At 44.3% G+C, this 26592-nt stretch overlaps 1 protein-coding gene across 2 annotated transcripts in view; it reads right to left on the bottom strand.

The window, feature by feature from the left end:
* ZSWIM6 (zinc finger SWIM-type containing 6) overlaps positions 1-21768 on the bottom strand; it is a 93082-nt gene extending 71314 nt beyond the window's left edge. For both annotated transcript variants that reach the window (XM_053408116.1, XM_053408117.1), the window contains exon 1: positions 21025-21768. In XM_053408116.1, coding sequence (XP_053264091.1) covers positions 21025-21748 — 724 coding nt within the window. In that variant the 5' untranslated portion in view covers positions 21749-21768. The remainder of the gene's footprint in view (positions 1-21024) is intronic.
* Positions 21769-26592: the final 4824 nt, after the last annotated feature.

Below are 26592 nucleotides of genomic sequence, written 5' to 3'. Positions count from 1 at the left end.
GATTTATCTTGTCCAGTCAGTTCTATATGACTGCGTATGAGCTGTTTATGTAGCACAGCATAAATATGGAAAGAGACTGCTGATGCATTTACAGGGGGAAAAGCAGTTTCTCCCAATTCATCATGTCACAAAGATTAATAATATTGTAACTGGGTTGGGGGGGAAAGAATAGAAGAAATTCATCTTTGTAGCTGGTGGCATAATGTCAGAAAACAGGGTGGGGGTTGGGGTTGGAGAATACAGTGGTACCTCGGGTTAAGTACTTAATTCGTTCCGGAGGTCCGTACTTAACCTGAAACTGTTCTTAACCTGAAGCACCACTTTAGCTAATGGGGCCTCCTGCTGCTGCCGCGCCGCCGGAGCACGATTTCTGTTCTCATCCTGAAGCAAAGTTCTTAACCCGAAGCACTATTTCTGGGTTAGCGGAGTCTGTAACCTGAGGCGTATGTAACCCGAGGTACCACTGTACATAACTCTTTGTCCTATCCTTAGCTGTATTGAACAGCCTCAGTTTGTTCCAAGAACTATACACCTACTCTAAAGTATCTGGTTTGTGATGCATTTGGGAGGTGACCGTGTTCACATGCAACTATGCCCTGGCAAATTAGGTTGTTAGTGTAACCTGAACATTCCTCCATTGCTCCTCCCTTCCCAGTGGGAAAACCAACCATGCCCTGCCTTTGTTTCCTCCAAGACAGCATTTGCTTTGGCCAAACAAAGCGCAATCAGGAAGCCAAGAACAAATTGTGTCTTCCTGATCACAATTTGCTTGGGAGAAAGAAGCCACAAGTACTGGTTCAGACATAAGGCTTGGTGAATTTCCCCAGTGGGGGAAAGGAAGAGCAAGGGAGTGGTGCTCAACATGAACAGGCAACCTACCGGTAATCTGCCCAACTACAGTTATTGCACTGCTTTACATCCCAAAGGGACACGGGTGGCGCTGTGGGTTAAACCACAGAGCCTAGGACTTGCCGATCAGAAGGTCGGCGGTTCCAATCCCCACGACGGGGTGAGCTCCCGTTGCTTGGTCCCTGCTCCTGCCAACCTAGCAGTTCGAAAGCACGTCAAAGTGCAAGTAGATAAATAGGTACCGCTCCGGCGGGAAGGTAAACGGCGTTTCCGTGCACTGCTCTGGTTCGCCAGAAGCGGCTTAGTCATGCTGGCCACATGACCCGGAAGCTGTATGCCGGCTCCCTCGGCCAATAAAGTGAGATGAGCGCCACAACCCCAGTTGGCCACGACTGGACCTAATGGTCAGGGGTCCCTTTACCTTTTTTTACATCCCAATACAGCCACACACTGCATTAGTGGGCTATAGACCTGATCCAGGAACTTCAGAACAGCAGCAATTATTATTACTGATAGTATTTATCGGACATGTTTTTGCACTCAAGTGCCTCAAAACAACTTCCTCTGTAAAAATAAATAAATCAACAACATTAAAATCAAATAAACAGCAACAGACAAAATCTGAAATACTAATCCAACAATGTATTTAAGCAGAACAAATCCTACTCACCCCACCAAATGAATGAGTGCAACACAGACCACTGATAACTCAGCTGATTAAAGTGTGACATATCTAACTACTTCCCAGTTAAAAACCATTTGTTGTTGTTGTTGTTTAGTCATTAAATTGAAGGTCTTATGCCCCAATGAGTTGTGTCACTTGCAGTATGTATGGTGTGTTCTGTGTCACAACTTTCCTTCTTTCTGACCTATGTCTGGCCAAGAGATCTGGAAGGCACCAGGTAGGCTAAGTCTGCGAAAGAGCAATACAATACTTTTCATGTGGTGCAATCAGAAACTCCCAGTCAGACTTCATTTGCAACCTTACATAAAAGACAAACACTGCCATTAAATGTACCAAATACATTAAGGAAATGCAACAGAATTGCTAAAGGGTATGCTTAAGCAATACTAGGGATAGAAAGCTACCTTATTAAGTGCTACATAGATGCCAAACAGCTTATAGGAAAAATCATAACACCATAACTTATGAAACCAACTTCAAAGTTCCCTGCTTGCCTGCATCCTTCAGTGGCCTCACCACAGCCTTCTAAGCACATTTCTTCATTTACTTTTTAATTTCTAAGGGAATTAAAGTGCTCTACGTGTATCTAGACACAAATTTAGTGATGTTTATCAACAAAAATGTGAATAAATTTAATCAGCACACCTGTTTATTTTGCCTGTGAAATGACTTTCCAGGTCAGAGATCCAATGCAAATTAATGGCAGCTCCTGATTAGCTACAAATTGTCCCACAGATGATCCAGCAAACCATAGATTCAACTGATTGCTTTGCTTTCCTAATGCTTTTGTTTCAGATTGGGGTGGTCAAACAAACCACCATTGCAGAAGGGCAGTGGGTTCATACACAACACTAAGTCATAATTAAAACCAAGGTTTGGAAGCCAACAACAAACCATGATTTCAGTAAACAATTTCTGCTGGCAGTAAACAAAATATAGTTGAGCCACTGGGCAGGGTTCACCCATAATAGTAAGCCATAGTTTAATAAATCAACGTTTTAGCATTCTGAGCAAATCAGTGTGATCATCTACTCTTCAGGATTTAGTTGATCTTATGAGCTTAAAGTTTACTATTACAACAAAGCTTGGCCCTTAAACTTGCCTGATACAGCAACCTAAACTAGGCTGAATAGTTGCATTTCATACTTGGTCAGACCTTATCAGCTCAGCTAATGTAACAAGCTGTCTCCGAACAAGATCTCTGGACTCCTGACTGTGCCCCATCCTCTGTAACAGTGCCAATGCGAGCCATCATTCCGTTCTCCCCAAACAAAAGCAGCACCAACTAATTTTAGGACTCCCGAAAATTTTAGGTGACACCCTTCCCGCAGCACTACAAATTTAATAAGGAATTGGGTTTTTAAAAAATGTTTTAAAAAGCTATCTGGTACGGTTTTATTTCTCACACACAAAATTAGAAGTTACACCTTTGCGAATGTATCTGCTTACATACATTCAAGCAAGGGTTTAGTTCAGGCATAGGCAAATTCAGCCCTCCAGATGTTTTGAGACTACAACTCCCATCATCCCTAGCTAACAGGACCAGTGGGCAGGGATGATGGGAGTTGTAGTCCCCAAACATCTGGAGGGCCGAGTTTGCCTATGCCTGGTTTAGTTCTAAGCCATGATCAACAGAACATCTATTCAGGAAATTAAATTGCTGAGCATCAACCTATACTTGTGAAAAGCAGAAGTTCTACTTCCCACAGGAAATATTGCATTTCTTGCTGTTCAAGTTTTCCTATCATGTGCATCAGGAAGCAGATTTTGGGTGTTATTAAAGGCAGAAGCAGGATAGAAGTTTCCCCCATGAAGTACAACCCACCAGGAAAATCTCCTATGCCTGGCCCATTAAAATTAATGGAAGCAGCAATTGTGTTCTTGTTAATGCTCCTGCTTATTTCAACAAGGCATCTGTGGGGAAGCTTCCTGATGTATTGTGCTCCAAATGCGTAGGGAAGAGAAGTCACTTTGCTATTATACACAAGATGCGGATCCTAAAGAAGTACAGCTCCTCTTTGGGGCAATAAGATTCTTTCCTACCCTTGAAAGCTCAAATATTTACTGGCTACTCAGTGTTCACAAAGGAGCTTTGCTGATTACCAAGATTTATATCCTGCCTTTCCACCACACAGCATCAAAGGCATTCTTAAAAATAAAATAAAAAATACGGTAAGCAGAGGGTACTATCTTGCCAGTTTTCCAACACTGAAACCTAACACAATAAAATCCTCGCATACTAATCCCATGCCAGCCATCACCTATACATAGATTTAAATAGAACGGCAAGCAAATCAGCCCACAATATCAACAAGAACAGGTTTATTAGTCTGCTTAGGCACAGAAAAATCCCAGCTGCCACCCAGGAATCTGAAACTTTAGTCTTGCCATTTGATTCAATGCAGTTGCTTCAGGTGCATTTTCCCTTCTACAACTGATATCTGTTCCCGTCCTTGCAAAATTCATGCTTTCCAATTGGCAAGTCTGACTTGCTGCCTGCAGGTCAAACTTTCTTCATGAGTTTTAAAAGCCAGCAGCTCCCGTGCACAGACAAACACACTCAGCTTTAAATAAAAATAAAAATTCCCTTGTAATTTCAGAAAGTTTCCCAGCTCCTACTCTTTAGAATCTGTACACTGCAGAACTGGCTTACGCTATAGAGAGCAACAATAGTTTTTTCCTGAAACTGGTACTAAAGTCAATAAATTTAAACAATTGTCCTTCACAAGGCTGGAGCTTACACATTTAAGGATCATGGAGCATCTTAGGGGATTCTAAATACCTTTTCAGCACATCATATAACAGGGAAGGAGAGACTACCTCCTTTTGGAATGCCTTGAGGCCACAGAGGATAACAGCTATGGCAACTTGCCAACACCTAACTATTCCCTAAAAAGGGATTACATCTTTTTTAAAAAAACAAAATGTCTGACCAGTTTCAGAGCTTGTTTTCTGGGGGAAGCTGTGGGAGAGACCCATGGCTGTTTATCTATTACAGTGGCACCTCGGGTTACAGACGCTTCAGGCTACAGACTCCGCTAACCCAGAAATAGTACCTCAGGTTAAGTACTTTGCTTCAGGATGAGAACAGAAATCGTGCAGCAGTGGCAGTGGCAGGCCCCATTAGCTAAAGTGGTACCTCAGGTTAAGAACAGTTTCAGGTTAAGAACAGACCTCCAGAACAAATTAAGTTCTTAACCCGAGGTACCACTGTATAGTATTTTTCAACAAGGACAGCAATTTAAGTAGGAATCCTCAACCAAGGGCCTTCACAAATCTTTCACATATTCCAGCTCCAACCACACTGGGTCATCATCAGGTCAGTCTGAAGACAACTCTAAACATTAAGCTTAAAGCTAAACTAGGACGTTTTGTGGTCATTCTATATGGGAGAAGTAGAACAATTTGAACTTTAACATAAGTATATGCATACCATTTGAAATCATTATTTTGGTTGCCTGGATGGAAGAGCAATGCCAGAGTCAATAATCTTTTCACCTCATCTATAAGACCTTTGATCAAGTTTTATTGTTGATTCCACACAGTATGTTCAGAGCTGGAATCAGTATTCCATACTTAACTATTTCTATGAGCTCAAAGTGTGCTATATCCAAGATCATCAATGCTCTGCTTGCAAATACCAAACCTTTAAAAAGCGTAATATCCAATATGATAGTGCAAAATATAAATGGTAAGTCATCTAGAAAGCCTTTTATAACTCCTCCAGAAGAAACTCTGGCTTTGCCAAGCTTGAGTAATGTATTCAGCTACAGTCGAATTTCATCACTGCTATTCATTATTTCAAACGAAAAGGTTTATACTTGTTTTGGATGCCTACAATGTTCCCATCATGTTCTTCTGCATTCTTCTGAGCTTTAGCCTTATTCGGGGAATTAAGTTGTCAAGAGTATTGCCTATCTTATTTAAAACAACCTACCTTAAATAGTACATTCCTTTAAAATTTGATATTGTTAACAGTGTTAAGTATTTGACAACCAGGAACAAATTACAGAGGATTTGAAACTAGACATTTCTTTATTATGTTTGGATTCTCCTTTTCTACAACATAAAGATCATTGCTTCCAATGCCTCATTTTCTAAGGAGACCGTTTACCAATATTATCTCTCCTAAAGAAAACAGTAACAGAATTTGACAGATGTGATCCAAGAGAAGAAAATAAGGCATTTGTTTGTCAAGTAGGACATCAGAACTCACCACTCATTACTGATGAGCTGGAATGCTGTAAACAGTCTGAACTCTGCCACCACCGTCACATCATCACCGGGACACATCATTCACAAGGTAGAAAGAAAATATTGCCTACCAAGACCACTTACTGAAGGTCATGGGCCATAAATGAACAGCAAAGAATTAGTGAAACAAAAAAAGCTCTTATTGTCTAATGCTGTGGGTATACAAAAACAGAAATTACATAGTCGTATGCAAGAGCAATGCAAATAACTCAGCTCCAAGATATCCACAAACACCTCTGCTGTATAATAAGCACTAAGAAATGTCAACACTGAAAGAGAGCACATATTGGCTTGAAAATGTAGCAGGCAATATTTGGTATTCTATGGACTTCTATGGACTATGTCACTTCAAAAGACAAGTGCTCATGCCCCAATTGCGAGGGGACAGTATTCGAGAGTCTGAGAACCAGCTTGAGCAAATTGCTGAGGTGAACCCACAAGATATGCTTCACTGTTTCAGTTCAGCATAGTAAGTGCTGTTTTCTACTGGGTGACATTTCAACACAATCCATCTGCCCACCTTCCTTCTTCTCAGTTCCACCACAAAATACCTAATAGCAAAGGTGGTCCCCTCCTACCCACCCAAGCAGTCACCATGTGTTGTGTGTTGGGGAAGGTAAGGGCTGAGCAGCAGGGTTATGAGGAACTGATGGTGTTAAGCAACTGACTACTATTTAAACTCAGATGCAAAAGTGCCAGAAGGGAACGAATGAGGCAAGATGGCTTGGCCATTTTGCTGCTGCTGGCAGTGTGAGACCCAAAAGAAACAAAAATGTCAGATGAAGCTCGGTCAGCGTCACAGCCTGCAGAGAATGATGAAGAGACTGTCACACAGGACCTCAAATGGTTTAGAGGCATACGGAATTTGCACATCTGCAAAGAAGTAACAGCACATTGAAGTACCCAACACGGTGCCTTGCAGAAATTGCTGGGCTACAGTCCCCATCAACCCTAACCACTTGCCACACCAGCTGAGGTAGATGGGAGTTGAAGCCAAACAGTTTCTAGCAGTGTTTGAAATTCCCAATGCCAGGTGCATTTTGCTGCTGGCGAGGGTCCAACTGCGACTACATGGAGATTTCTGGGTGCCAGGTTCACGAAGGACATCTCCATTGAGCCAGCTAACTCATGCGCAGCACAAGATGCACATCTTATGCTTCTGCACTGCTGCATGAATTATGGACCTCTTGCTGGGCATCATCACATCAAGGAAAGTAAGTGCAGGGCTGTGTACAGATAGATTTGACTGTGCCACAGCCTTTCCACAAGCCACCCACATGGAACTCACAGACCAGTTTAAAAACCTCTGTTGTAGCCTATAGTTAATCCCATTTCCATTGTTTGTGTTTCTCCTTCTTGCACACTGAGACAAGTGAATCATTGCAAGAGCAAGCTATAGTCAAACAATGTAGTTGAGAACATAGAATCGTATAATTGTAGCGCTGAAAGGGACCCTGAGTGTCATCTAGACCTGAATAATAGACATTCCATTGTGGCAACCGTAACCTAGGTTTAAGGTGCCACCTGGCACCTAGTTTATATCTCTGAGTTTCTAACACTGGTTTCCAGAGGGCAATACATTGGTTATCCCATATCTAAGCTGTAAGAGTCCCTTGTTCAGCCAGTCATGAATACATTAATTACCACCGTTGTAATTGAAACTGACCTGCCAGCCTCTTTAGTCAGCCAGCTCCAAGTTAAAGTTCATTTGTGCCGTTCTTAACACTTTAGCATCACTATACTGAAATAGCTATCTATTTTCCCGTATTACTCTGCTATAATTATTCAGCAGACCACCAGTTCTCTTTACAGACCAGACCTTTGCTCTATAGAGAAAGCAAAGCTTTGAGGGTAGGGGGAGAGAAGAAGAGGAAAGAAACATGTTTCCAGTCCCCAGACACTAGGCTCAAGTTTCTAGAAGCCTGGAATTTATCCAAACCTGCCTAAAGGACCAGCTCATTTTACCCTTTGAGCCTAAAACTAGGAAATTTTGTCAGCTGCTCTCAAGTAAACAGCTGACTGGTTTAATAGAAAATCCTTTCATGCTGACTCAAGTGAGAAACACATTTTGTTCAAGAAACTCCACTGTTATCATGGGGGAAGAGCAACAATTTAAAGTGTTCAATAAAATGAGTCAGACCTGAAATTATCCACAGCGCAGCAGCCAGCAAAAATTCCAAACAGGAGTCTGAGAGAGATTTGGGAGGTGGGGGGGAGCTTGAGCATTCAGAAAGCAACAAAGTACAGACATCAGGAAGAAGAGTTTGGATTTGGATTTGATATCCCACTTTATCACTACCCGAAGGAGTCTCAAAGCGGCTAACATTCTCCTTTCCCTTCCTCCCCCACAACAAACACTCTGTGAGGTGAGTGGGGCTGAGAGACTTCAGAGAAGTGTGACTAGCCCAAGGTCACCCAGCAGCTGCATGTGGAGGAGCAGAGACATGAACCCAGTTCCCCAGATTACGAGTCCACCGCTCTTAACCACTACACCACACTGGCTACTAGCTTTGTGAGAACACTGAGGGCTCTTTAAGTCTGTGTTCGTGAACTTGCATTATGAACATTACCTCCTCCTCTCAGCCAGGCCTTGGCATATGAGCAATGTGTGTTAAGTTGCAAAGAGCCTAGCCCAGGCATGTCCAAAGTCCGTTTTGGGGGCCTAATCTGGCCCGCTGGTCGGTTTAATCTGACCCCTGTGGCAGTTTATTTTCTGGGGTTAAAAATCCTTAAAAAAGGTCAACAACTTTGGTTGGCGCTCTGGTTCATCAAATCTGGCCCTCTTTGAAAACAGTTTGGACACCACTGGCTAGCCCAATCCTACAACCCTTTGGCTCAGTGTTAGAAATTCAGATACATATAAATGGCTCCTTAGACCAAAACGGAATGTCTAGTTGCCATTTGGGGGCAAGACAGCTCTATATTCTTATTTTTCAAACTGTGAACTGTGACTGATTCTCAGTTAATCATCTGGCTAGTTCAGAAAAAAAGTCACTTGATCCAGGGAAAGTCCACATATATATTGGCGTATTCCGGCCTCTTTTTCTTAATGGTGACTGTTCCTGCTCAGGCTACACAGAAAAAGCATTTTGCTTCCAGAAATTCATTCTGCTTGTGGAGATAAAATACAACTGATAAAATTCTACAGGACAGGGCATTAACGTGTGAATACAGTCCAGATCCAATGATCTCTAGGCATGCACTTCCAGATAGTGATGTCAGGTGCCATCCTGGCGCCCAGGCATCTTCACTTGTGGTCAAAAGCAAACTAACATGCTCAGTCAGTAGAGCATGAGACTTTTAACCTCAGGGTCGTGGATTTGGGTCCCACGTTGGGCAAAAGATTCCTGCACTGAAGGGTTGGACTAGATGACCCTGGTGGTACCTCCCAGCTCTACAGTTCTAGGATTCTATGATCCTGGGTTTGGATGTAATGCAGCAGGACACAGAGAGGAGGGCAGCAACCATAATCTTTGCTCTGGCAACCAATGTACTCTCTCACTTGCAGATATGGTTTGGCTTAATGGTACATGCAAACTGGACCAGCGTCTCTTTCAGGATTTACAGCACATTGCCTAGCTATGCATTAATGCAGGAGAAATCATTTCATAGCATCTTTGGTTTGTTAGCAGAAGGTAACCATTTTTCTTGGTAAAACTGAAGCTTAAAAACAAAAACAACATTTCATAGGCAATATAGGTTAGAACAATTTTTCTACAAGAAACTGAATAATGGAGAGTTTTCAGCCTAAGACACAACAAGAAGCTGTTGTGGGATCGGTCGGTTTGTTTGCTTCCAGATAAACAACACCTGCACAGCAAAGATGCCAACTGCTGAAAGTCTAATAACTTGCATTTTTGCACAGCCTTTTCTATCTGCATTCTTCTAGTCACCATGAACCGACAGCAGAAAACCGTTAACAATGTACTGATACCAATTCAGAAAGGTGTTGTTTCATGGTTAAAAACCACCTACTGCAATAGCTAAAAGCAAGTGACAGAAACATCCACATGGCAGATCTGAGTACAGTTATACACCCACACACCATATGGACAGTGTTCTCTCTGGGCACCGTCCAGCCAAAGTTAAGTATTTAACTCTTGCTAATTATAAATGGGCAGATTTACGCATGTGCTTGACCCTCACATTGAGAGCAATGGGACTTTAAAGTGCCCAATTTGATTGGATTGTGTCATGTGTAATATCAAGGGTTAAATTGTTAAAATATCCTATTCAGAAATCATTTCCAGAAGACTGAATCATTCAACTTTGGATAGTTTGAGCTTGGACACTTCTTTCAGAACTCTGACATTTCCAACGTCAGAGCATACCAAGATAAGTTTGCCACACTCCTAAACCACTCTAACCAAATCAGGGCACTATCTACTGCCAACGGAAAGGGCGAAAGCCATCAGATAGTGCTTAACCTCAGTGTAATATCCAAATAGTTAAGAATTCACAGAACAAGCAGAAACATGCTGATGTACCCAAATCTCTAACATTTACAAAAGCATAAACCAAGAAGTCACCAAATACTGAATATGAAAGATTGCAAAAACTCCTTCTGCAACACATTATCAAGTGAATTAACTGAAAATACTGTAAGTTAAATATAAACCCCATGCCGCATAGTTTTTATTTCTTTTGAAGATAAAAAATTGTGTTTATCTAGGTTATGAAAGGGGGGAAAAAACACCTGACCACTCACAGTCAATGTAGTAAGCTATGAGTTTTTATTGTTTGCAATTGAAAGTAAAAACATCTTTTTAAAATAAAAAAATAAAAATGTTGGGAAAATATTATAAACTGTCTCAGAAAAATGTCTTACAACTGAAAATAAATAAAATAATAATAATAATAATAATAATAATAATAATAATAATTTATTTATTATTTGTACCCCACCCATCTGGCTGGGTTTCCCCAGCCACTCTGGGCGGCTTCCATAGAAACCAAAACTAATGTTAACGGCATTTGAGGGATTTTTCTAGTCCAGTTTAAAAAAAAAACCCTACAAGAAAGCTGTCCTCTGTTAAAGGAATGTCCCCAAACAACATTATATGGTTTGTGCCAACATACTGACATTTTCTTGACCTTTCCCTGGCCATCTGCCTATGAAAAAAAGTGATGGGGTGTTTTACTAGTGCACAAAAATTGGCTGGATGGTGTGTACATGCTGAGCACAACTGCAAAGCCCATAAGAAGTCCCTCCTTCCCATTTTGAGCTCCAAGCTACAGAGAGCAGGTGGAGACAATTGGGGCCTGCCTTGATCCTGCAAGTATCCAGCAGGGCAAAAGAAGGATGGACATCTGCCCAGACTCCACTTCTGTTGTTTTCTGATGCCTGCATTCCAAGCTTAGCGCTGGAGAGAGGAGCAAGAGGTTTCCCTTTGAACTCGTGCTTCATTCCAGAGACTTGGCCAGGAACAAGACCTTGCCTCTTGGGGGAAGGGCTTCTGCTGACAACAAATGGTGAAACTATTACATTTCCTAAGTAATCATTCACCTAAGCCATGCTGCAGCGTCAATGGCATTTCCGGGTGGCAGGGGTGTTTCCCAGGAAGAAATATTTATAGACAATACAGATATGTTGCCCAGTACGTTTATAATGTAGCACACTGACACCATTGCTGCCTTTCTCTAAAGTGCAAGCAGTGGAAAAGCTATGACGGAGCATTTGAAACTCTTGAGTCAGGTTGGAATAGATATTGTTTGCAGCTCCAGCTCCAGCATGGAATTCCTAGATCCCTGGTGAACCTGATATTGTCAGGGCCTTCTGAGAAAGCCACAACAATTTGTAGTCCTTCAGAAAATTGCCCTCAAGGACAGATAACCATCTTTCAAAACAAAGGCTACATTAAGGGGGGAAAGTTTCAAGCAATTATCTTAGATCAAGGAAAGGGCTACTGCTGTTAACAAGTTCTCTGGCCCGCAGAGATTGTAGGCAATGCAACCAGTATACTTACAGTAAAAAGCTCTACAGAATAAGAAAAGAGGAACAGTTTAGCTCAGCATGAAGTTGGGTTAAGGGACTAACAGAAGCTGTGTTCTTTTTTAACTAATTAAAGGTTAGTTAACCTATAAGGACCTATTCTGCCAGAGCCTGAGGCCCCAAAGCCACCAATCCATAGGGAAGGGAGTAAATGCCACTGATCAAATCTCCATCCCAGGGGAAGATGCTGTGGTTGGAACCTGTTTCAACAAATAGCAAGACAAGCTACATGTATAACCAGTCCAACGTCTTGTAACCCAGCTTCATTCAGTATAAACTGAACCATGTAGCAGTTAAGTATTTAAGAATCTAATAATCCTACTGGGCAGGACACTACAAAAAATAGCAATAAGCTACCCTTATGGCACACCAGCAAGCACTGCATAAGTGCAAGAAACTAGAAAACCCAGCTGTTTTAACATGGATCCAAGAAAACCTGACATTATCTATCTCTAGGATCACTGAAACAAAAGGAGATTGTGGCCAAAGGAAAAGGGAATGTACAACAGAATGTGTGTGGCTCTGGGTCTGTGTGCTATCCCCCCCACCATGTCTTCCATAAAATCCGTTATTAATCTGACACCAATTAACAGAAGATGACTTATAAAAACAGACAGGCTGTTAAAGCAAGACAAGAGGTAGATCACCTGGCTCTTCAACACATTAATTCAGTAAATGAACTTCCAATGTATCCAATCATTGCTAACTCCAGTAGCAAGAATTTAAACTTACTGACAGGTTCTACAGCATCTTTCCAATTAATGTCAGACCTTCTCAGCCATTGCCCATACACAACTTCCAGCAATTTCGAAGCTGTCAAATGCGCTTGCTTCCAACAAGAAGCAATACTCTAAAAAACCCCACAAAAAAACCTTAAGCCATCCTTTTCCAGGTGTGGTGATGCGTATCATTCCAAGGTTCTCTAATATACTTTATAGATTTAAATAACTAATGTTCATTCATACTGCACTTGTGGCTTCTTCAAAAGTGAATTCATCTTGCTTTTAGGGAAAAACATCAGTTTAGCTTGCAGCCCTAACACCAGGAGGCAAGAAGTACAGTCTGAGTAAACAGGCTTTTATAAACCAATTACACACTACAGGGACCCATTTCACAAGAGAAAGGGGAGGTAAGGGAAATTATTTCCATACAAAAGCAAATCCCCACCAAGGGTTAAAGGTCTGGTCCTTGATATATTCAAGATTAAGTGCCAAAAAAAGGAGGAGCAATGTGTGATATCAAACAGCCTGCCCACATGCCCACCAAATCAGCTGTGTAGGAATGGTTGACAATAAGTGTGATCACAAAACATTAGATTTCACACAGTGTATGGACATGTTAAAGTTTTTGTAAACGGGCAAAGCGAGCATGGGTGGTAGTCTTTAGTCTGTTATGTCCACCTGGCTGGGCTTAGCTACTTGTAGAGCTATAATTACAGTACTGAGATTGGAGGCTGTGCCAAGGGCTTCAGAGAAGGGGAGAACTGGGGAAGGGGATTTAAAGGAAGTAGAAGATGGAATGAATGAATTTATTAATACGGTCACAGACCAGCGTCAACACACACAATACCACAGATCATAAAAAATATCAGAAATACAAAGGACAATGGAAGTGGAAGATTACATCACCAGATCTGGAAGATAACTCTAGGTACAAAGGGAATCACTTGAAGGAGCAGGATAGCATCACTGGAAGTGCTCACTGAGAAACTTGCACTGGATTTCAAGGCAAGCAGGAAGCCAGAGGAGTGTAAATGGTCCAAGAAATGAGAAAAGTGAATAATTTTGGAAGCAAAGTGCTAAGCAGAAATTAGAGGACCAAGATAGCAGAAAGCCAGAGGAAGATTGTAGAATGCCAAGATCTTTTTTTGAAACTGATTGGACAGAGAAGGACTCTTGCTTCTGCCACCACCAGCAAAACCTGGGTGAGAAAGCCCTGCCCTGTGCGAAACTAATCATTTGCTCAATTTGGCTTCTTTTCCAGGCTGGCCCTATTTTCCTACAAGTCCCAGAGTTTCAGGGTAGCAGCTGTAACATCTGATGCCTGGTGTGGAACTGTAGATACCTTTGCCACTCCCTAGTGTCAAAGGTATCTACAGTTCCTAGAAGTCAACACAGCCTGCTCCATCTGGACTGCCTTTCACCCACAGGGCCAACCACCATCAGCTGTCTTACAGGAAAGATCCCAGGAAAGCAAAGGAGGCAGACGAAGAAGACATTCAGAGCCACACTGACTCCTCCTGCCACAGGGGCACCTACTACCCAGCTCCACTGTGGGATAGATCCTGAAGACTTGTTGTATATTGAGGCTACTAATTGTGAACATTTTTTAGTAGGCACTGATCACGATAGTTGCAATCTGCCTAGAATGATTTCTAACCTGAAAGGCAGGATATAAACAACTGTAGTAGTAACAACAATAAGAGGAGGGAACTTTGTTATTTGCATGCTGATGGCCTTTAATCAAAAACTATTGTCACGCATAAGCATTCTAAATCAGTTACTGTGCTAAAGATGGATTGGGTTAGCATTGCTATCCATTTGATATGCATCTCAAGTTGCTAAGTTTCCCCCTTCCAGATCAGATCCAGAAAAGTGGAGGGTCAAGTACACCCACTTCCCTCGGCTATGTGCCAGCACGACACAAGTGGTGCATCGCTCCAACACCCAAGTTGTTCTTGGCATGAAAAGTGGATTAACTGGCAGGTGAAATTCTAACCAGCCCACCCCCTAGAAGCATTTTAAGTTGTGCAATGTAAAGTGGGTTACCCATCATCAGCAGTCTGCTGATTTCATCGATGTTCAGGGTGGGGTTTTTAATGCAGGTGCTACTTACTGCCAAAAATATGCACCATGTGTGCACAGTCACCAGGCAGACAGCTGAAATTGCCCGGAACATTGTTGTTTCCTCAATTTTATGCAAAGTTAATTTGTTCTTGTTTCCACTACATTTTGACTCCGAATACCAGCCCACCATATACCTATCTTAGTTTCAATAGTTCCTTGATGGACTTTCAACAGATAGGAATATATCAGCAGCATCAGCCAATGCCACAACTGGGCCAGAGTTCAGGAACAGTTACATGCTACAAAACTTAATCAGCAACCTGATTAACAAGCCAGTTAAGACTAGGTGTTGGGATTTAAGAAAATTTAGGGCGGGTTCGCACAGGAACCTTGAGAACTAGCCTCAGGTGTAAATGAGCCTTCTGTTAGTCTGACAGCTGGTAGAGTCAGAAAGCTCTGTTTCAGCCCTCACCGTAGCACTGCTACAGCACTGCTTGCATCTCCAGGCAACAACAGAGAGGCAATAAAATCACTGCCACATCACCTTGGTGTGAGAAGGCAAGCAGTGGCACTGCTGAACCCTACCCTCCATATGACTGTAGCAACCACAGCTGTTAATGCCAACCAGAACATGCAGTTCTCAGTTCATAGGCTTATGTGAAAACTGACCCGTGGTTTCACTGACTTGAACTCAGACTAGTTTAGAAATTATAAGCATAAACTTCAGGAACATGTATAGCAATGGGTAGAGTGGAAGCGTTTGCTTATAAAACCTAAAGCATGGAAAGTAATTTACTATGATGACAACATAACAAATGTGGGGGGGGGGGGAGTTATATAATGTCTTATTGGAAGTGGAATTATTCCTCACCCCTGAGATCAGAACACAGGCAGAAAGAATAATTATGCCAATCCCTGAGAAAAACAAATTGAGTTGTTTTCTCGGCTTTAAAGTAGGGACTGGCATTTGGAGCACAGGCAGGAGACACATGGAGAACGGCAAGGCTCAGGGAGGGAGTGGAAATGTGCCTGGGAAATGCTGCAGCAGAACCTGCCCTGCTGTAATCTCCAGCCACACTTCATTCTGACAGTTTCAGAAACATGCAGGGCTCCAGCAAACCATGATGCAACTGTGGCATGGCTCCGATAGCAGAGCTGCAGCTGGGGCTGACATGACATAGCCTACAGTTCTGCAGAAGGAAGAAATCCAGCACAGAAATTAATAAATGCTGAGGAGCAAAAGGTAGATAGTCATTAACTGAAATAGCCAAGATAGAAATGTAAGACACAATGTAATTGTAGTGGCAGTCTGAAAACAATTACTGATAGCAGAGCTTCAACAATGAAAATACAATTTTATTATTATGATTATTAAAATACAAAAACCAAACATGCATGTGTCAGAAATATTAAGACCTGCTATCCCACACATATGTAAAGCTGCTCAAAGGTGCACAAATGCAGATAACTGCTTGGTGTTCTAAATAAATCCTGATGGATGTCCCATCCATTAATGCATTTCAAAGTATTCATATTCATGGGAAACAGATCAGAAAGGAAAAACAACCATTTGTTCCATTTGTAAATTAATGGATGTTCCACATGGGCTGGATCTTTACTAGGGAATGGCAAATTCCCTATTATTCGATATGACTAGCAGAAACGTCACACTCCTCTCCCTATGAACAACTGTAATTGCTGCAAAGCTGCACAATTCTGCTGATACTAGACCTGCACTTTAATGTATGACCACTAAAAGTTAATATGAATGTTAGCTCACTTAAAATTGCTGTTGTAATTCTTTTACAGAAACTAAATTTTTTCCCACTGAAGGATGCTTATTTGCCAAACCCATGTTTCTGATAAATGAGTATTTGTGTTTTCCTTCCTGAAAATTAATGCTAAGGGATTAAAAAAAAACCAACAACCCCAGTTGCTGCTTTCAGATAATACAATATGCAACCATGGTTACAAACGATGTGTGTCTGTATTAATAATAGTAAGTAATAGTGTATTCCCATATGGACATGACTTTCATTGCCCTATATTCATGAAGAAGTGAGGCAGAATTTTATAGTATTTGTGTATTTCCTTTATATGGTGGCATACTGTCTAAAGCACTGGTCTTTATAGCTTTGAGAAATTCTGAGGTAGTAGGTTTGGCAACAATTTATTGTTTGAGAAAGAGTTTACAAGAGATTTATGAGTTCAGAGTGTGAAATCTGATGTACAGTGGTGCCTCGCAAGACGAAAGCCTCGCAAAACAAAAAACTCGCAAGACGAAAGAGTTTTCCGTTTTTGAGTCGTTCCACAAGACGAATTTCCCTATGGGCTTGCTTCGCAAGAAGAAAGCCCATAGGGAAATCTCCAGGGACCTCTTTTAAATGCTGGCGGTGGGGAGCAAAGCCTTTCGCCCCCCTCCGGCCTTCAGAAGAGGTCCAGGAAGGCCGGCGGGGGCCGAAAGGCTTTGCTCCCCACCGCCAGCATTTTAAAAGCGGTCCGGGATAGCAGGGAAGCGCGCTGTGGGGCGGGAGGTGGGGAGAAGGGCTTTTCTTCCCACCGCCAGCCTTCAGAACAGCCTTCTGAAGGCTGGCGGTGGGAAGAAAAGCCCTTGTCCCCCCCAGCCTTCAGAAGAGGTCGGGGGACAGACTGTCCCCAGACCTGGTCTGAAGGCGGTTTCCATAGGAACGCATTGATTGATTTTCAATGCATTCCTATGGGAAACCGTGCTTCGCAAGACGAAAAACTCGCAAGAAGAAAAAACTTGCGGAACGAATTAATTTCGTCTTGCGAGGCACCACTGTAATAATCAACAAATGTAATAGGTTCTCTGTGTTATACATAATTCTAACTTCTTAAGAAACTGGGTGAAGTGGCAAACACATGTAAAACTATTTCATCATGACCAATGGTTTCGGCATGAGGTTTTCCCAAAACAGAGGTTGTACAGACATTTAGAATAACATATGCGGGCTTACACAAGAAATAGGGCTCACAGGTCAGCAATACCTGGCTTTGCATATGAAACATTCAGGTTCAATCCCTAGCACCTGCAGGTACACAGCTGGGTAAAGACATATGCCTGAAACGCTGTACATCATCTGTGTAGACAGTATACAGTTAAACGGATCAATGCTCCAAAATGGTATTAAAGCGGTTTCCTATATTCACTGCGGTGCATTCACAGATTTCAGAAGATATATCATGGAAAAGGTTGAATGACTTACACAAGCATAGCCAGCAAATCTAAGCTCTTCATTATCAATAGGATGCAAGTCGGCATTCATAGATACCTTGCCCAGACCATACCATTTTGCAACATTTCAGAATGCTTTCACTGAATTTGAAATGTGTGGATAAAATGCACACTATAGACGTGAAGTCTGGAGATTACAAAAAGATGATTGCTGAAATCCGCAAAGCCACTCATTGCACAGTGTTATACTTACCCCACCTTTCAACCAATCAGCCCCCAGGGGAACTTGCAACAAAAGCAAAGGAGGCTACGACATAAAATGCTAACAGTGCATTATAAAGTCAGTTCACAAAGCCAATTATCTCAAATCCATTCACAAAAATCTAGTGCAACATGGGAGGACGACGATTCACAATGTCCTACCTATCTCAGAAGCTTATTCACTGGCTGTTTCTGCGCTGTGTAAAAACCTTTTTACACAAATCTTAATGAGCCCAACATTTGCTGTAGGAAAATATTTGAGATTTGGAAAACTTCAGCATCTGTTATGCTCGTCGCTCACCACACCCCATATAGAGTCACATTTTAACACTGCTGTGAAATGCAAATTTTCCATACATTAATAGCCTGGATGGTTTCCAAAAGGATCATGTCAGGAAGAAATGAAAGTGTGTGTCCAGTGTGTAAAGCGTTTACTGCATTTTTATTTAAGTGTTCCAGAAGCAGCAGAGGACACAAGTTCTATTTATGCATATTTTCCTCTGTTCACATTGACCTTTGCCAACATCACTCAAGGGCCCTCCCCTTTTTGAAGCAGCACAAGTTATTTTTCCCCTCCCTTCAGGAGTTCTCAATGAGGCCTCTTCTAAGTGCTGAAAGCAAGCAAAAGCTAAGCCCATGCTGGGTGTCTGTCTCCTGGAGAAGATTGCATCTTTTATTTATCACCCCTTGGCTTTATTTTCACAGTGAATTCCTAGCTTAACTGTAATCAGCCAAAAAAACCCTCCCTATGTGCACTCCTGTCATTCCTCATCCCTTGCAAGTGGAGTCAAGCAGAGGCAAAAACAAGCTCTTGGCAATGCCAGCCAAACCAGAAGAGACGCAGCTCTGGTGGTGCCACCAGGAAAAAGAGAGATGCCTCAAACCCCTACTAAAAAGACAGATCCAGAAGTCTGAGGAATGTTAATTAGAACTTAGAGGAGTGCCCAAAGCTAAATCATCTGCAGGGAAAAGAGAATGGCACCACACACTCGTCCACAGGCATGACTACATTAAAATTTGAATTGCTAGACATGTCCACATCTTTAAACATCACCAGTAAAAGGTGATCTTGTGGAGGAGGAACTATGATGTTGAGCTTTGTGGGTTTCAGCACACTTTTAAAAAAAAGGAAAAAAGACACTCCATCCATGTTCAAAAGCCAGCAGGCAAAGGGTGAAGAAACACACACACCCCAAACACGCAGCTGGAATTTAAATTTCTTGAGAGAGGAAGCTGAGCAAAACTGAGCAGATGAAAAACTGAGCTGTGCAGCTTTAAAATCTCCAGATCTCCTTCCCCTTTGTCAGATCCTTGCTGTTTTGCAGGCAGTGAAAAGCAATGAAAGAGACTCTTTTGTTTGGTTCCCCCTTTTCATTGAGCAACACACCAACACAGAGAGAGAGAGCGCTGAAAAGGACACAAACATGAAAATGAGCGAGGTGCCAGGTCCCCCCTCCAAGGGGAATTTCCTGAAGGCATTGGTGATGTGCAGCCAAAACATAACCCTCTTTAAAAACGCAACAAAAAGATTCAGCTCCACTGAGAACCTCACCCTGAGCAGGAAGTTTTAAAAGGGAAATAAACCGCACATCTGCCTGTTTCTCCAAGCAGAGACTTTGGAGCCAGAGAGGGGAAATGGGTAAAGCCAGACATGGAAACCCAGCACCCCCCCTTTCATGACAGAAGTAATCCCTTGCCACCCTCCCACTCGAGATGGATGGAATGGTGAAGCAGAACCACCTCCAGTGCCCTTTGATTCAAAGAAGGGAGGAGTTAAATGCAATGAATGGAAACTCTCCACCACAGAGAATCAGGATCAGTATAAACAGGGGAGAAGAGGATTATTTCATAGAAAAATCAGCATTTCCTCCCATCAAGAGAAGGAGACGGAAAAACCCTGCTATATCCTGAAGCTATTTGGCAGCATTTGAAGATGGTTCTGCCTTCCTGCACAGCATTCCCCCTAGGCAGGCAGCCAGCTCTCTTCTCTCCCCCCCCCCACACTTTCATCGCAGACAGACCTCCTTTCAGTCCCAGTTTCATCAGCAATCTGACAGCTTTACGACCCAATGACCTACCCCCAGTGCCACCAATAACAAAATCTAGGAGGATGGGGACATGCAGACTGGCCACATCCAAGAAGTCTGTGCAAAGCCAGTGGGAGATTGCATCTCCTTCTCAATTGTCCTAGAAATGTCTTTGTTTAGCGATAAGGAGGTATTCCTGTCCCCTTTCCCCCGCACTTTCCCTGGGGGCTCCCTCTGCTGATTCACTTCCATTCGCACTCCCTGATGCTTCGGGTCGAGGTTGGGGGGGGGAGGAGAGGACAAGGGAAAAGAGAAATAAAACGGACAGGAGCATCTCTTACTATGTTTCAGGGTATTTTGATCACACAGACAGCAGAAGCTGGAAGGAGGGGGCAGCGAGGGAGGGGACGAGTTACTAGTGCTGGATTATACTGTTCTGAGATAATCCTGGGTATGTTTTTTTCCTGGCGGGGGAGGGAGTCCAAGGAAATCCTGCGGGGGTGAGGAGACTGCCTGGAGGCAAAAGCGGAATAACGATTAAACAGGACAGCTTAACACTAGGAGACTTAAAAGGAGAGAAAGAGAAAAGGCTAGCTAAGGTTAGCGACATGTGTGCCAGGGAGAGGAAGCTGCGGGGATGGACTTAGACTCTTAGGGTGCTAGGTTAGATAGGCGAGCAGGGAGGAGGAGTTTAACGTCTAGAAAAAGAAAAATGTGTCTTTAACTAGGGGAGGCAGGTGCGGTGGGAGAAAGAGCTTGGGATTATCAGACCGGGAGGGAGCAAGGACGGCATGACTGCACAGGTGGATGAGCCGCGGGGGGGGGGGCATGTTTGGAGAATGTGGGAGGAGAAGAGACCGTGACCCAAAACCCAGTGACTGGAAAGGAAGGGGGTGGAAAAGAGAGAGGAAACAAGCCCTCGCCCTCCCCGTCGGTCCTACCCCACCCTGCCCCCCAACGACCGAGTGACTCACCGACTTGCAGGACGTTGTCGACGCAGCCGCCGTCGAGCAGAGCAATGCCCCTGCGGAAGGGCAGCCGGTTCTCGTCGCCAGCGGCGTCCGCTGCTCCTCCGCCGCCGGGTGCGGTGCTGCCGCCTCCGCCACCGCCGCCGCCTCCTCCTCCGGCGCCTCCTCCCCCGCTGTTGTTGTTGGATGCGGCGGTCGCGGCCGAGGCGGTGCCCCCCGCGGTGCCCGTGGACCCGACGGCGTTAGATCCCCCGCCGGGCGCGGCGGCTGCGGGGTTGCTGGCGGCAGCGTCCTCGGCAGCGGCGCCGGTGTTGAAGGAGGAGTACATGCAGATCTCCCTCTCGCTGCGGGGGAAGGACCAGTAGACGATGCGGCGCTGCACGGGCTCCGGGATGCGCTCGAAGCGCTCCTCCACCCGCTGGAACGGCCACTTCTCCGCCACCCGCCGCGCCGCGATGTCCAGCAGCGACTCCGGGCTCTGCGTCTTGCCCAACGGCAGCACCCCCAGCGCGGCATAGGCGGCGGCCAGGGCAGGGGGGAAAGCGGCGGCGGCCGACGAGGCGGCGGCCACCGCGGCCGACGAAGGCCCCGCCATGCAGAGCGACCCGCCGACGCCCACGCCGCCCTCGACGCCGCCGCCCGCTCGCTGGCCCGGCCTGCATCCGACGCCGTAGCCGGGTCTGCAACACAGGCGCTTGGCGGGGGGAGGGAGCTGACCGCGCTCCGCCATGATCGCGCCGCTTCTAAACAGACAGCGGAAGTGGCTGTACTCTATAAACGGCACCAGGAGCGCTGCGAGAGGCTGCCGGAGCGCGGGGCCCCGCCCCTCAGGTCCATATATGGGCAAAGGTGGGCGGCGCCCATCCGCCCGGCCCTCGGAGAAAGGGGCGGGGAGGGGTGGGGCTATGCAAAAGCCAGAGGCCACAAACATAAATAGAACGGGCCCGGCGGCCGTGTGCTCGACGCGTCAGCTGTGACGGGGAGGCGGCGTTGTTCAAACGTGGGAGGGCGGGGCCGGGGAGGGGAGAGCCGAGGGCAGTTCGGGGAAGGGACGGAGTCGCGCGCACATACACACACACGCACACACCCGATCTTGTCTCCGCCGCATGGAGGAGGGAGGCCGGCCTTCTGACGCGTCGGCGCCCAATGCCAGCCCGCCTCGCGCGCGGTGGGAAAAGGGGGCGGGGCCCGCCGGACCCCTCTGTGGCACCATTTACGGAAGGGAAGGCGGGTGAGGGGTGTGGCCGCCGCCGCGCGGCTCCTCCACCCGGTCATCCTTCCTCTGAGCTCAGCAGGAAAAGTCATTGAGAGGGAGGCGGGATAAACAAAAACCAAAAGTGGGAGGAGGAGGGGAGCGAAAGCGGCAAGGCTAGCGCGGCTGGAAAAATACGGTAGCAGCAAGCAAGCAAGCGGCCGTTGGGTCGCCTCACGCGCCCGGTCGCTGCTTAACGGTCGCGTCGCTGCCCTCGGGCCAGACAGACAGACAGTGCGCCCTTGAGGCATCCTCATGCTCTCTTCGCTGCTCGTCTGAGGGGAAGAAGACCAAAAGCAAAGCGGCTGCGATGGGTTAGTCGGACAGCCTCACTGTGGAAACTGGGAAACACATTTACGTTGCGCTTTTTAATTTTAAAAAGTGTGTGTTGGGGGGGGAGTGATATGGAAGGGGGCGGGTTAAATTGTCGGTGCCAGCAAGGCGCTTTGATTTTCACGCTTTTTAGCGCCTCCCTGAGGTAGGTCGACTAATTGGGGGGCGGTCGAATGGATTAAGTTTGCTGGGCAAACTTGGGAAAGGAGGTTCCCCTCACGCTGCGCGGCCTTCCCGTGTTTATTTTGTGAAATAAACGTTTAAAATTTGTTTTTGAACGTTTTGATTGCTCTTACTTAATAATCCTACTGTATATATTTTTTGTAAACCGCTCTGAAGTTTTTTCCTGCAATCAGGCGGTATATATTGTTGTTGTTTAGTCGTTTAGTCGTGTCCGACTCTTCGTGACCCCATGGACCAGAGCACGCCAGGCACCTCTGTCCTCCACTACCTCCCACAGTTTGGTCAAACTCATGCTGGTAACCTCGAAAACACTATCCAACCATCTCGTCCTCTGTCGCCCCCTTCTCCTTGTGCCCTCCATCTTTCCCAGCGGTATATATAATTTTTAGTAAATAAAAAACAGGTGGACAGGCTGTGTGCTTCGATTAAGCGCTCCCTGACAACAGGATTGCAGGTGTGGGTGAAGCTCCTACATATTGATAAATTCTGGCGACTTTTCTAATCCTACACACACCTGTTATAAGGGCATAAGGATTTCAGGAAGGCTAACACTCTGCAGGTAACATGAGCAGGAGGAAAGCAATGCTTACTTGTAATTCTGAAATTAGGTTTCTACACACACCCCTCCTTTCTTCTTCTCGCTCGATTTGCTGGAGCTGAGTTTGTAGGGTCAGGCACCCTGAACATTGTAGTCCCGAATCATGCCATAGGAAATAACTTTGAAAGTGAAAAATTGGGATTGCAAGACTGAATACATAACCCACAACACATAAAGGGGACAAGGGTTCTCACTTAGTTCAGTTCTTTTACATTCTGGAAGTATTTTTCTCTGCCATATGGGAAAGCTTTCAAAAATGCAGACCCGACAGCAGCCTAGAGTACATACACACTTTAATTTAGCTTTCATCAACTTTGTACGCTGTAGATGTTTAGAATTACAACTCCCATCCTCCATTATTAAACATGATGATGGGAATTGTAAATCAAATGAGGATGCCAGACCCCACAAAATGACCACCCAGAGATCAGTGGATGAGGAGGACAGCAGCAAAGAGACTTAATGTCAGCATCTCAGCCAGGCCTGTCAGACTCCACTGGGAGTGGTCTCTAGCACCCTTTATTCTTTTCGTTTTAAAAAATATTATAGTTAGGGCTAGCCAACTAGAATTGTAGAGTTGGGAGGGACTCTGTCATCTAGTCCAATCCTCTGCAATGCAGGAATATGCAGTTGTCCCATATGGGTTTCAAACCAGCCATGCATCTGTGTCCTGGCACTCTGCCATTAGCTTGTCTCTGTTGCTCTTCTACGAAGAGGTGACTTCTATGAAAAATAAGGTGTCATAACAGTTATGTTGAGGCATGGGCAAAGGTGGGTTTACTGTCTAAAACTATGGGATGTGTTTTGGAATGATGGTACTTAGAGATTTTATTAAGTTTTGGAATATTTACTGTTTTTCAGCAGTGTATTTCAGAGTATTACTTGTTGACACTTTAGAATAAGTAGTGAGAATATGTGATGGAGTTGTTCTGAGCTAATGGAGAGTCTTAAGAAATGTGAGATGTTTAAGAAGTATCTATGAGTAACTAGGTTTATTCAGTTGGGTTTTTCCAGAGTGTGTCTGAGGCAAGCCCTATGTTCCTGAAGTGTAAGTTTAAAAATGTGCCCAAGTAGACTAAGACTAGACTCAAGTTTAGACATTTGAAAAGAATGAATCATTGGTAGGCTGAGCAGCACTTGAGGTGCCTCAACTAAAGACATTTTAGAGAATGAACTGGACTATGCCAGAAAGCCCTATCAGCCATGGGCGTAGCCAGGATTTTTGTTAGGGGGGGCAGAACTTTTGTTAAGAGCGGGCAGAACTGACATGATTGGTCAGCTGGTTAAGTATTTCTATGGTTTTACTGCTCCTCCCTGCCCCCCCCCCATCCATGCTGTCAGCTGGTCCACCAGTAAAGTGAATAAAGGGCTAAAGGGACATGTGAAGGAGGCATCCTGGACTTGTGAACACATCTTGGACGTGTTCAAGATCCTGTACCAACAGATACTTGGAGTATGAAAATTATGTTTTGTTTAGAGCAGACTTGTATATAAGCTCACATGTTTCTATACATAAATCTTTACTAGCCTGTTGGGGGCTGGGAAGGAGTGATGGAGCTCTCCCACAGCAGCCCCCTATCTATCTATCTATCTATCATCTATCTATCTATCTATGTCAGCTACAGGGAAGGAGTTTCCTGCCTCTGGCAGCCTGTTTGGTTTCTCTGCTTGGAGGATTCCATCAACCCACTCAATTGTCTGATACAGTTCCTTGCCACTTATGGCTACCAGGGTATAGCTTAAGATTTAAGCCTTAAATACTGTACAAGACTGACTTCCAGAACTCTTCATCAGGCATGTTGGAAAGATGCTTAACTTTCATCTCCATACAGAGTTGAGTTGTTTATAAGTATTTGCATATATTAGCAAGCTGACCCTGTAAATAAGTGGTGGCCAAACTTGGCCCTCCAGCTGTTTTGGGACTACAACTCCCATCATCCCTAGCTAACAGGACCAGTGGTCAGGGATGATGGGCATTGTAGTCCCAAAACAGCTGGAGGGCCAATTTTGGCCACCACTGCTGTAAATAGATTAGAATTGGCAACTTTTAACACTTGGCCTGGTGGTTCTGTGAAAGTGGTATGAGCAGTTGAAACACTTTTCACCAGTGGAAGATCAGACTAGATACAAAATAGACAAAGCAGATACAAAATAGTGAGATTTTCTCTATTTGCTGAACAATTAGGTCAGATGCACAGTAGTTTTCTTACAGAAAGCTATCAAATCTCAGCTACCCTATATGAGCCTGAGACCGTTTTGTCTTCTTCCCCACACCTCAGTAGTGCACAGCTGCTATAAAATTGTCCCATACTTCCTTTCCCTTTTGTATGTCACATCTATAAGGATAAATACGGTAAATGTTGTTTGACATGTCATTTGCACATGCCTATCTTGTTGTGGCTTCTCTGCAAAATGTGAAGAGCTCTGCCAACTTTAAGCAGAAAGCCCTGCTTGCATTGCATGAGAAAAATATATTTTACACTATTAGAGTGGGATGCTGCACGCACTCATACTCCATTCCTATGCCTGGAACAGACAATAACTGGTGGTGGGCTCTTCTTCACTGGAGGTATTTAAACAGATGCCGGAGAGTAATGTGTCATGAATGCTGTAGTTGCATGCTGCATTGCAGATCCTACCCTGAGCAGGAGATTGGACTAGATGACCTCTGAGGTTTCTTCCAACTATTATTCTATGCCAGTATGAGGGCTGTGATGGTAGGAGGGAAATAGAAAGGAATTTTTAAGGTATGAGTAATAGTATTAACATTTCCTTGATGTATACCATTAGTCACAGAGTTTACTGTACCATTACCTTTCTTTGTAAGTCAGCATTTTAAAAAGTATTTATACAAAGTTTGGTAAGCTAATTTGGAAATATGAGAATTATAGCTTCAAATGCTGTTAGAGCAGTGTAGGTTGCAAATATCAGTATATATTCTTCTGTTGCTTAGAGAAAAAGTCTGCCATACAGAAGCAGAAGGAAGAATAGCATACAGTGGTACCTTGGGTTAAGTACTTAATTCGTTCCGGAGGTCCGTTCTTAACCTGAAACTGTTCTTAACCTGAAGCACCACTTTAGCTAATGGGGCCTCCTGCTGCCACCGTGCCACCGGAGCACGATTTCTGTTCTTATCCTGAAGCAAAGTTCTTAACCTGAAGCACTATTTCTGGGTTAGCGGAGTCTGTAACCTGAAGCGTATGTAACC

This window comes from Podarcis raffonei, chromosome 11, assembly GCF_027172205.1.
Source record: "Podarcis raffonei isolate rPodRaf1 chromosome 11, rPodRaf1.pri, whole genome shotgun sequence".
NCBI classification, from domain to species: domain Eukaryota; kingdom Metazoa; phylum Chordata; class Lepidosauria; order Squamata; family Lacertidae; genus Podarcis; species Podarcis raffonei.
The sequence above is the reverse complement of the archived record's forward strand: the minus strand, read 5'-3'. Positions and strand labels throughout refer to the sequence as shown.